This window comes from Carettochelys insculpta, chromosome 5, assembly GCF_033958435.1.
Source record: "Carettochelys insculpta isolate YL-2023 chromosome 5, ASM3395843v1, whole genome shotgun sequence".
NCBI classification, from domain to species: domain Eukaryota; kingdom Metazoa; phylum Chordata; order Testudines; family Carettochelyidae; genus Carettochelys; species Carettochelys insculpta.
In genome coordinates, this window is record NC_134141.1 from 90,304,052 (window position 1) to 90,316,804 (window position 12,753).

Sequence of the window (12,753 nt, forward strand, 5' to 3'; positions counted from 1 at the left end):
ATCAAGGCTTGACTTCATCTGCATGATGCCATTACATTTTGTTTTAGTGGCAGACAGCCCTCTTCATCATGTGGGATGAAATAGTTCTCTCCACCCAGAAAGGGAGTAAAAAAAGGAACTGCCAAGAGGAGAAAGAGAGAGAGGAAAGAAGTCTGATCTTGCTACCCAAAACTGGAGGGGTAAGGGATGGAAGCATACGGTGCTGACAGATTCTAGTAAGAATTATATGGCTAAAACACTGCACCCCTTTGGCCCAGAACCATGAGAATATCATGTGCATGTTAACTCTGCGGAAGCTAGTACACAGCCTAGTCATGGTGACGATGGGGCTGACAGGGCTTTCTGGATGTAGGCACATCCTGAGGGAGCTTAACCCCTCCTGCTCCTTACACCATTATACCTACACTTGTATTTTAGCATGATCATAGCCTGTCTGGGTATGTCTCCCTAACGTGTGAAATACAGACACAGCTTGAAGGGTAGGCATACATTTTACTTGTAAAAAAATAAATAGGTAAAGTGTGGGTGGTTATAAATTAATGTCTCCATTAATACTGCTATATCACACTGGCTACATCTACACGTGAAGCCTACATCGAAGTAGCCTATTTCGATGTGGCGACATCGAAATAGGCTATTTCGATGAATAACGTCTACACGTCCTCCAGGGCTGGCAACGTCGATGTTCAACATCGACATTGCGCAGCACCACATCAAAATAGGCGCTGCGAGGGAACGTCTACACGCCAAAGTAGCACATATCGAAATAAGGGTGCCAGGCACAGCTGCAGACACGGTCACAGGGCGGACTCAACAGCAAGCCGCTCCCTTAAAGGGCCCCTCCCAGACACAGTTGCACTAAACAACACAAGATCCACAGAGCCGACAACTGGTTGCAGACCCTGTGCATGCAGCCTGGACCCCCAGCTGCCACAGCAGCAGCCAGAAGCCCTGGGCGAAGGGCTGCTGCACACGGTGACCATAGAGCCCTGCAGGGGCTGGAGAGAGCGCGTCTCTCAACCCCTTAGCTGATGGCCACCATGGCGGACCCCGCTATTTCGATGTTGCAGGACGCGGATCGTCTACACGTGCCCTACTTCGACGTTCAACTTCGAAGTAGGGCGCTATTGCCATCCCCTCATGGGGTTAGCGGCTTCGACGTCTCGCCGCCTAACGTCGATGTTAACATCGAAATAGCACCCAACACGTGTAGCCGTGACGGGTGCTATTTCGAAGTTAGTGCCGCTAGTTCGAAGTAGCGTGCACGTGTAGACACGGCTTATATAACTTCCAAATGGGACATCTTGGCTGTGAGCAGCAAACTGTCCTTCACACTCTTTGTACTTCTTTCTGTCATTCCCCTCTTGGAGCTCTCGAACACTGAATTAGTTCTGAGGTGTTATTTTTACGGGCTCAAAATGGCTCCCCCAGACAAAAAACTAATGTTTACTTGCAAGCTAACTAGGTATATATTAACTCAATTGACAATATCCCATGTGCTTTTTTATAATGAAGGAATATAGTGTTAGTTACAGCTCCAATTCCATTTATTAGCCACAAAACAACAATCAAGATCATTAAAGCAGTAGGCATTTTACACCTGCATCCAGAAAAATGATCCAGAAGAGAACTGGCTGGCAAAATTAATCAGAATTTTCCTGCTCTTGAGCTACACAGAGTTTTTCTGAGATGCTGGAGATCAGGAAGGATAGGGAGAAGAGAGCCAATGGGTAACAAATATCACAAACGCAAACTGCTCATTTGAAAGTTTGTATTTTAATTGAGAAATCACTAAGTATATCTTTCTCTCTTTTTCTTGGCGGTCATTCGATAACGAGTAGGTAACTTGTGATGATACAAACATCAGTGTTTATATAAAAACCTAGTAAATGGTAACATCTCATTTAGGAAAATGTCACATTACATAGACACATCTCCATGGCACTATGCTGCAGGCAGGGTCATGTAAATGAGGGTGCTAGACAATGCAAATGGGCACTCATTTGCACAGCTGTGCACATTATTTGCATAGTTGCACAAGATCACTGTCCCAGCAGAGGCTTCTGTTGTCACAAAACAATCCATGTAGATGGGGTTCTGTCGATGAAAACCCCCCTTGTCAACAGCCCCTTATTCCTAATTTTTTTCAGGAATAAAGGGCTGTCAACAAGAGGGGTTTTGGTCAACAGAATCCCGTCTACACAGTTTATTTTGTGATGACAGAAGACTGTCAGGACAGTGATCTCATGTGACTATGCAAATGAGCTGCCATTTGCATTGGTGAGTGCCCTCACTTGCATAACCCTGCCAGCAGCAGTGAGCCATGTAGACAAAGTCATAATGAATACACAATAGGAAGCTTTACTTTCTAGAACAAATGATGATAGCAAGAGCAGTTACATATATGCAAGTGACAAGTGTTTTTTCAGTAACACACTATAAAAATGGATTGTGAGTCAACTTTCATTATTGGTAGGTCAATGAACTGATTATGAAAATGGACTTTGAAGTCTTCAGCTACAGTTTCAGAAATTACTTAACGTTACTGTAGTTCCTTGCTATGAAGGGGTAGAAGGTCCAGTATGCATCAGTCATCTTAACTGTGCCCCTCCATTTAATATCTTGTTGAACTGCAGATCACTTACAGATAGATCCTCCCTATTCTGTGATCGCTTATACTTTTATCCTGCAGGGTTTTCTATCGGCTATGGCTACTCTAGTGAGTTTTTGTCAACAAACTCACCACATGTCTACACACAAAATGCTCTTTGTCAACAGTCTGTCAACAAAACTCAGCACTTCTGCCAACAACCTTCTGCCGCTCCCAGATGAGGAATAGCACCTTTGTCTACAGATTCTGTAGACAAAAAAACTGTGTGGATGCTCTGTGGGGCATTCTGTCAATGGACAGGGCTTCCAGGACATTAGGCAGCCCTGTCTTCTGTTCCTCCAGTTGGCTGTTTTGCTGACAGCGTGGCTGGGCAGTCCGGCCACTCTGTCAACAGAGTGGGTCGTTCGTTTGATCCGCTTTAGTGTATGGCTGCACTCTCTTGACAGATATTTTGTTGGAAACTCTCTTACGACAGAAACGTCTGTCAACAGACGCTGCTGGTGTAGCCATAGCCTTCAGGTGGGAGCACATCTCAGAAAAACATGAAATTGCTTCTGTAGCAACTGTACATGTCAGGCAATGATATTTAATTGTATTAAGGAGGTATAGATTATTACAGATGATTATGAGGTGGTGTCACCAGCTTTGGAATAATTTTTTTAAGTGTACCAAAAGAGCATGGAAAAAAAGTATTGGTAGGAAATGAAGTTTAAATGGTATGCTGGTAAAAACAGCATGCAGCCCTGATGAGAGAAACAAGAGGTAAGTAAACAAAAAAGCAGTAAAGTAGCACTTTAAAGACTAACGAAACAATTTATTAGGTGAGCTTTCGTGGGACAGACCCACTTCTTCAGACCATAGCCAGACCAGAACAGACTCAATATTTAAGGCATAGCGAACCAAAAATAGTAATCAAGATTGACAAATCAGAGAGCGCGCGCGCACGCGTGTATAGAATTAGATGAAGCCAAGTATGCAAAAGAGCCCCTACAGTGTCCCTGAAAAGTTGCATGCCAGTTCAAACCACATCTTAATGTGCTGAATGTGAATATGAAAGAGTGTCAGCAGTCTCTCTTTCCAAAGCAGAGTGAAAATTCTTCTTCAATAAGAAGCAAACTCTTAAGTCATTAACAGAATGACCCACTCCACTAAAATGTAGACTAACTGGTTTGTGGATCAGGAGTGTTTTGATGTCTGTTTTGTGCCCATTAACTCAAACACCTCCTCCCCCCGCGCTCTGATTTTCTCACCTGGATAATGTTTTTCTGATTTGTCAACCTTGATTACTATTTTTGGTTCTCTTTCCCTTAAATATTGAGTCTTTTCTGCTATGGCTATGGTCTGAAGAAGTGGATCTGTCCCACGAAAGCTCACCTAACAAATTATTTTGTTAGTCTTTATAGTGCTACTTTACTGCTTTTTTGTTTTGATAGTATATAGATTAGCATGGCTTTCTCTCTGTTACTAAAAGGTAAGAAGGGCAGGAGATACATTGTCTTGTAGCAGACAAACAGATATTTCTTTTATTCCTCTAAAAAGAACAACCAACCATATCATCTCCTATTGGAAAATTAGCCATGTGCTGCAAGCTGGCAGACACCAATGTTTGTGTGGTAGCACCATGCTCAGTGGAATCACCAGTCCTTATCATAATTGCCAAATCATGGTAGAAAAGACAGCGACATTTTCACAATTATGTGAAGACAAACAAACTCTCTGAAATGAGCATCCAATGATATCATAAAGAACTTTCAAAGAGAGGTATTATAACATTCTGTTGAGGAAGTACAAATTCAGCAGGTAGCTGTGGGAGAGAGTTCTCTGAGCTCTTAAGGCTAAAATCTTAGGCTTTTCAGTTAATGTAAGTTGGATAGATGTTAGCAGCAGAGAATCCATTTTGTTTCACAAAATGGTCATTTGGTCAGGTGATCTTCTGGTTGACCATTAGATCTTCCTGCCTTTTAGTTGTGGTAAACAAATTCCAGACAAAACCAGATTGCAGTCAGAAATCCTATGGAGTTTCCCCCGTTGAGGCAAAATACATGGGGTTTCTGGAAGGCATTTTCCTGCCTTAGCATGTTTAAAAGGAGACCATGGAATCAGTACAATGCCGCACATCCCAGTGTCGGAGTGGTGCAGGTCTTCACTCCAGAACATCATACAGACTCCAGTCAACAAACCAGACAGCTGCTTGTCACCAGAAGACTCCATTCCAGCCAGCAGCTTGTCACTCCTGACATATTCCATCAGGCATCAAGGGACCACTCAGCATTCCTTTCTGAAGGCTTCATGTGAGCTAAGAGATCTAAAGTCCTGAGTGAGGGTGGTCATGAAGGTCTTAGTTTTATACCACAGGGACTGACTACTATATTCCTTTTATGATTTTATGTTGTTTACAATTACCCCTTTTCTCTCCCTTGTTTGTACATTTACCTTAAACATAGTAAGAAAAATGAAAAAGGACCACTGTGGCTAAACAACAAACTAAAGAAGTGATCAGAGGGGAAAAAAGGCATTCTTTAAAAATTGAAAGCTAAATCCTAACTGAGGAAAACAGAAAAGAGCATAAACTCTAGTAAGTTAAATGTAAAAATATGGTGAGGCAATAAAAGAACTTGAAGAACAACTAGCCAAAGATTCAAAAAGTTACTGAAAAAAAAATTAAGTACCTCAGAAGCAGGAAGCCTGCTAAACAATCACTGGGGCCAGCATCTGATCAAAGTGCTGAAGAAACACTCAAGGAAAAAAGAGACACCACAGAGAAACTAAATTCTGTGCATCAGTCTTCAGAGCAGAGGCTGTGAGGGAGATTCCCACACCCGAGCCATTCTTTTTAGGTGAAAAATCTGAGTAACCGCCCCAGACTGAGGAGTCACTAGATGTGATTTTGGAACAAAACAATAAATTAAATAGTAATAAGTCACCAGGACAAAATGGTCTTCACTAAAGAGTTCTGAAAGAACTAATGAAATTACAAAAACTATTAACTGTGGTACGTAATATATCAATTAAATCAGCTTCTGTGTCAGATTACTGGATGATGGGCAATGTGACCTCATTTAAAAAAGGCTCCAGAGACAATCCCAACAATTTCAGACCAGTAAACTTAACTTCAGTACCTGGCAAAAGGTTGACATTATGGAGTAGCAAAGAAGATTCTCTCATTGATCTGTACCTAATTAAAAATAAGAAACAAAGATAGGAATAAATGGTCAATTTTTAATACAGAGAGGTAAACAGTGTGGTCCCCCAAGGGTCTGTACTGGGACCAGTGCTGTTCAGCGTATTCATAAATGATCTGGAAAAAGGGGTAGACTGAGAAGTGGCAAATTTTGCAAATGATACAGAAGTACTTAAGATAGCTAAGACCCAAACAGACTGCAAAGCATTGCCAAGAAATCTCACAAAACTGGGTAATTTCACATGTTAACCAGTTAGTGTTCATAAATGCAAAATAATGCACACTGGAAAACATAATATCATTTATCTATACAAAAATGATGGGTCTAATTTAGATGTAACCACTCAAGAAAGAGATCATGGAGTCTCTGTGGATAGTTTTCTCAAATCATCTGCTCAATGTGTATTGGTAGTCAAAAATGCTAACAGAATGTAAGGAATCAAATAGGAAAGGGATAGGTAATAAAGCTAAAAAATTTAAAGTGTTTCTTAAACTATGTTGGATGGAATGCTGGTGTGCCAGGAACAACTGGCAGGTTTGCCACAGGTGTTTGGAAAAATAATTCAAAGTTTTATTATAAAAAACCATTTTATGATGATAACAAGTAATGGAAAATACTGAGCATAATTTTATTTCTACATCTTGCAAGAACGGTAGTGGTCTGGCAATGCAGCAAGGCTGACTAACATTGTGCTAGTCTCTCCTGTCCTCTAATTTTTTCTCCTATCTATATGGCAGCATAGCAACTAGCAGTGATCTATTGTGCATGTGCTACACGAATGTGGGGACTTCACTGTCAGACAGCTGCTTGTTGTCAGCCAACATGCATGTGTGTGGTGTGTGATAATTTATTTTCATAGGTGTTCTGCACAAAAGATATTATTGTTTGGTGTTCTGTGGTGTAAAAAAGTTTAAGAAACACTGCTCCATATAAATGTATGGTATACTATATCTTAAATACAACATGAAGATTTGGACAGTCTCTCTATAAAAAGATATAATAGACTTGGAAAAGGTACAGAGAAGGGCACAAAAATGAACAGGCGTGTGGAACACCTACCTGAGGAGAGATTATAAAGAGTGGGAATTTTCAGCTTGGAAGATAGACAACTAAGGGAGGATAAGAGTTATTATTTACGTTATTATTATAAGTTCAGAACAAAAGAACTAGGGGGTCACCCAATGAATTAATAGGCAGCATTTACCCACACAATGCTCAGGGAACTGACAGGTCAGGCTGTGAAGCCAAAATTGTAACAGGGTTTAAAAAAAAAGAACAACGTATGTTCATATGGTCCATTAATGACTATTAGCCATGATGAGAAGGGATGTAACACCATCTTCCGAGTGTCTCTAAGCTTCTGTTTGCCAAAAGCTGGGAGTGGGAGATAGGGAATGGATCACTTGATGATCCTGTTCATTCCCTCTGAAGCACCTGGCATTGGTCACTGTCAAAAGACAGGATACTGGATTATACAGACCACAGGCAGAACTAAATATGGCTGGTCTTATGTTCTTAAGTGTATATGGTGGAGATTTTTGGGAACAGCAGAAAAGCCCGCAAGCCAGTTAAACTGCAATAGCACATTGTATCTTCAACAGATTATATTAATGTTTAAAAATCAGGCTACATCTCTCTTACTATTTAATCATAAGGATGCTTTTGTTTTATAAGCATTTTATTCACAAACCTCTTAATGCTGAAATCTCTGTATTTAATACAGAGACAGGTCTCCCTCATGTGGAAATCTCTAACAAAGTGAAGAGGAACACTACATTTTGTTTCCTACTAAATCTTCAATTGTTCAGAGACCTATAGATTGATTTTAGAACAAAATTCCTCAGCTGGTTTATTTTGTACCTTCTATTCCTAAGAATTTAAAGTTCTACAGTGCATATTTTCAAAGTATTTTATTAGAAGCTCATTTAGAATTTAACAGACATTAATCCAGACAAAATTCAAGATTTATAAAATAGCCTTGCCTTAATTTCCAGAGAAGTATTAATCTTCTCAGGGTGCCCCAACTTCTAAGTGACTGTTTCACACATATGAAATTATGCACGTGTATGGGACTGAGGCATAAAGCTAACTGGCTGTGAAAGTTCATATTAGTATTTACGGTAAAACAAAAAGTTTGATTCAAACCTCACAGATTAGTTACTCACTGTACGATAGTTTCTAGCTTTTGCCTACAAAATTGCCACATTAAAGGTCATTTAGTGGGAATTGTCACCTTCCTCTGGAAAAGTCTGTGATCTTCAAATGAGCACATTATTCTTAAATCCCAACGGACAATTTAAAACCAATACATAATATCTTAAAATGTGTTCTTCCAATGTGTTAAATTTTGTAGCTGCATGTGACTTAAAATAAAATTATTTATACAATAATATTTTGGGAAAAAAACCCGAAAAGTGACTGTGAGATACTGTCTAAGCGAGGCACGAAATACGCTGATATTTCAAGTTGTCCACCTTGCTAACATACTATTTGAAAGGATCTGCTGCTTCATTGAGTATTCAATCCCTTACTCAATAGGAAAGCTTTCTGGTTTGGTTTACGTTGTAAGAAATTTTGGAGTATATCCATCCCATCCAAAGAGCCTCCAGGTTTCAAGATAAGGTTTCTGTATTTCATTCCAGCCTGACAGAAAAAAAGCAGATCAGAATGTTTAAACATTTAATGTTTGTGGAATTCTCAAAATCAATAACAGACAGCTTGCTGATTGTGGAAAGAGCTGCTTCTTTTCTGATTCTCCCTTAATATTATGGGCTAAAAGCCTGGGGTGTATCTTACAGACAATTAAGAATAGAAGACTAGAATGGGCTCACATCTGCAGAGGCCACCATCAATTCCTGAAGAAACCTCTTATGTTGTCTTATGATGTTTATGTAGCCACAATTCTTTCATTTGCTAATGTTCTGCAAGATATTCTCCAAGAGGCAACATTCATAGAGTGCGTTGCTAAAATCTGGCATGGATGGATCATTTCAGAAGACTGCTGGACAGGCCAAGGGAACATCAAGTCCACACTCCCCTAATTCAAAATCTTTGTCTATCAGCTCCAAACTGAAGGAATTCCTCTCTCCAATACTGGGGAATAATAAGCATCTGAATTATCCTAAATCACTGGAAAAACACAAATACATAGACTCGTAGTAGGGCAAGTGTCCCCTTCTTGCAAGGAAGGGGTTAAGGCAGGCTGAAGGGGGTCTGCACAACAGCCCCAGTTAATGAATGAAGGGCTCCTGGAGGGAGCCAATCAGAGAGCAGCTTGCTGAAACAGCTCTGCATATAACGAGCTGCTCCAGTGGAGCTGGGTCAGTTAGGTCCTGGTCAGAGAAGGTGCAGATCCAGCTCCCAGTATGTGCTCGCACCTTACACACAGCAGTGCTGGACATGCGGAGGGGAGCAAGGGAAAAGCTTCAGCTAGACACCTGCCACACTGGTGGCCTTGAGCCCTGGGCCAATAAGATGCAACAGCCGTGGCCTGGCCAGGGAAGGTACAGGACCAGCTTCCAGTACCTGCCAGCACCTTATCTAGAGCAGTACTGGGCAGGCCAAGGGGAGCTTGGGAAAGGCTCCAGTCTGATGTCTGCCAAGGATCAAAAAACTGCAAGGGGGTCAAAGGGGAAGTGGCCCAGGTAGTAAGGCAGTAAAGGGGAGAGAGAGGAGGGCAGGACAAGGCTGCCACTAGAAGGTCCAGACTCAAGAGAAATGGGCGGTTCTGAGTCCCTCCTTTTCACCCTTGTACCGCACCTAGCTTCACTTCAGTCACCAACATGGACTTTAGCTTGTCCCTGAATTGAGGGGCTAGCTAATAGCTGAAACAAGATGCTAGAGTAGCAATTAATAGACTTTTCTTATTTTAAAAAACCTGTACATTCTCCTACATTTATTCATATGGACTTAATAATTTAGTGAAAATATCATAACGTACTGCGCTGACAGATTTTAGGTTTTCAGGTACCTTGTTTCTATTTATAATACCTATTATGCCATCTCTTAGATGTGTTAGGCATGAGAAGAATTTTTGTTTGAATGCAATGACAAGCAAGCACCAACGCTGGTTTCATTTAAGGGCTCACCTTTAACAGAATTACCCTGTAACTCATAAGGCAGGGGTCTGCAACCAAAATAGCAAATTCAGTTACAAAATCAATACTTCAAGAGCAGCAGTGCATGTGAATATGAGACAGTCTTTAATAAATAACATCAAACTGTACTTTTTGTAACCCCTGTTTTAAGAACACACAATGATTTGTATTAGTTAGAAAGCGTAAGTTACTTTCACTCCTGGATTGGACAGCAAATGAGGACAAGGAGAACTGCTACACCTGGGGATAGGCTCTTAAGCATAGAGGAGCAATGTTCACATCAACCATCTATGACCACCACCACCCCCATTCCCAGGCCCTATCTCCCTCCACTCCCAAACCCGCCACCCATCTCCAGCCTTTTACCTGCTTCAGCCCCCAAGTCCACACCCCATCCCCAAGATTTACCCCCATCCTGAAAATCCATCCCCTCCATCCCTAAGCTTTACCCCCCATCCCACAAACCTGCCCCCACTTCTCCTGGCTTAAATCCTCTCAGCCCCAAACCTGAGCCCCCATCCCCAGGGTTAGACCCTCTCACCCCAGGGTGAGTTAACCTTCCCAAAAGGCCAGCAGGCAGAACTGCTGGCCCCTGCCCTAGAGATGTGGGGTGAGGATCAGCATGAGCTCCATCCCACACTTTTGGAGGTGTTAGCACTGGGAACCCTACCACAGGAGATCTCCAAGCTAGCCTGGGCAGGGGCAGCTGCATCTTCAGGAGCTGGCAGGGCTGAGCTGTCCTGCGATGGGGCATGGGTCTGACCAGGCTGGCTGCACACACCAGCTGCCAGCACAGTGGAGATGCTGGCTGCCCAAGACATCAAGAGAGAGCAGCTCTGGACTCTGTACTGGAGGCAGTGACCTGGTAGGTTCCAGCTGGGCTCTACCGGGGGTGCAGCAGGCACTCATGGCCCTGCTTCCAGTTAGGAAGGAGCCAGGTGCCATCCTGCCACAGGGGCTGTACACCCCTTGCTGTGCTGCTGGCTGTGCCGCCCTCCTGGCTGTTGCCAACTGGAGCACCGCAGCTCAGGGAAGGGCCCTTCCTGCCAGCTGAGCAGGGGCTCTGGTCTTTTGCCTGTACCTGGTGCTGGGGGAGCCGTACCTCACTGGCACAGAGGAGGCTGAGGTGTTGGCCGGGTTGTGGCAGAGCAGGGAGCTGCAAGAGGAGTCAGCAATGGCAGCACTCAGAGACGCAACTGACTCCTTGAAGAGACACAGATTGCCGACCCCTGTCCTAAGGCAATCATTAATTACCCAGACTACCAGAACAATAAAGGTGAGAGGTGTGTGATAACATCTGAAGTCATCTTCAGTACTGGTTGTCATTCACAGTTAAAGAATCTTCTTATAGCATTTTGGGCCTCTAAGATATGAATGCCAAAGGGAAGATTCTTCTCTATATGCAGGCTTCCCATATCTATTTGCTTCCTGACTGAGTAAGAATTAGAACAAGATGCTTCCTTTTTTGTCAGAGATAATACATCACTAACAGGCTGTCTGTTTATAAGACTACACGACTTCATGATAGCTGTGCTGAAGGACTAAGTTAAAGTACTATTTTCTGTTTGAATTCTAAGGCTTGATGAGTATCTTTTGGAAACTGTACAGGCCTCTTTTCTGTTGTTTCATCACTTAGTTTGGTTTCTCTTGACATGGTCTCTAATGCACTTAAAAATTGATTGTAACAGTTGGACAACTATGGTAAATACTGCTGTTTCTCTACCATCTTTCGAGGTCATTTCCTGAGAAAATATTGAGTAAATGGTCTTTCCACAGGGATTCCAAGAAAGGTTGGGGCATCAGGATTAAAAAAATATTTTTAAACATCTTATGGCTTGACTCAGCGCAGCCACGTTTACCTTTAATTGGGGATCCAGATATGTCTGGAAGCTCCTGCACAGCTTTCCCCCATGCAAAAGAACAACAGCAATTTTACTTTGTTTTTTGAGTTCTATTTCAATGGAGGGAGAAGAGGGGAATAATTTACCTCTGTATCTTTGACATCTCTCTTTAAAAATTCTGGGAAATGTATTGAAGCTGTCCTGACTTACCAGGTGCACTGTCTGAATGACTTAATGAAGAATGACAGTGCTTAAGTGTTGCTCATATTTTACTGCATTTGTCTCTGGAAAGTCTAATACAAAATGGAGCCTTTGCTCTTCTGAGAGTAAAAAATAATTTGAAAAAAAAGTCTGTAATATCAGTGGAACAAATCTTTCACTGTATCATACAGTTAATCAGATCGCCTAGTACTTGAGAAAGGAGAGATTCCTCATTAAAATTTGGAAGGACTGAGCAGTCTGGCAATAATAAAGCTACAGTTAGGAATAACATGAGTGATTGTTAAAGATAAAATTTCTAATGTTCAAGAGCTTAATATGATAGTTGCTTATGCACAAAGAGAAACCTCAGTTTCATTCAGACAGGAAGAGGTACACTGGGGTTCTAAAAACCTCTGTCTTGTGATATGCAAGTAACTCCCTTCCTTTCATGAATTTCTGAAACTGAAATTATTTGAGGCCTTATTTGAAATTGCTACTAAAGAAAGAAACCTATCTGGGTACGTTGGGATGACTGTCTTTGTTTGAAATAAAGACTTAATCTAAATCTAGATGCAGGTGTTATGTGAGAAAGACAACATCATCTGATATTTGTTTACAAAGGGATGTTGGTCACACCATGGGAAACTCTATTATTCTTCTGGAGAACGCAACCAGAAGGGACAATAGATTGAACAAATTTGATTTGGAGAAGTTATTGTAAGGCAAAAAACCCAAAACAAAACACTAACCTTTCCTGTATAGCTCACCCATAGTTAATCCCTCTTACAAAGCTATATGAGCAGCTGAACAAAGATGTTAAG

General features: G+C 41.7%; 1 protein-coding gene and 1 long non-coding RNA gene across 9 annotated transcripts in view; one reads left to right on the top strand and one right to left on the bottom strand.

Moving 5' to 3' along the window:
- LOC142013738 (uncharacterized) overlaps positions 1–12,753 on the top strand; it is an 81,238-nt gene that overhangs the window by 29,862 nt on the left and 38,623 nt on the right. The gene's annotated exons all lie outside the window — the stretch shown is intronic.
- NLN (neurolysin) overlaps positions 4,007–12,753 on the bottom strand; it is a 61,940-nt gene continuing 53,193 nt past the window's right edge. For 2 of the 5 annotated variants that reach the window (XM_074995497.1, XM_074995496.1), the window contains exon 13: positions 5,805–8,436. In XM_074995497.1, coding sequence (XP_074851598.1) covers positions 8,302–8,436 — 135 coding nt within the window. In that variant the 3' untranslated portion in view covers positions 5,805–8,301. The other 3 variants (XR_012645778.1, XM_074995499.1, XM_074995498.1) reach the window with 3 other exon arrangements.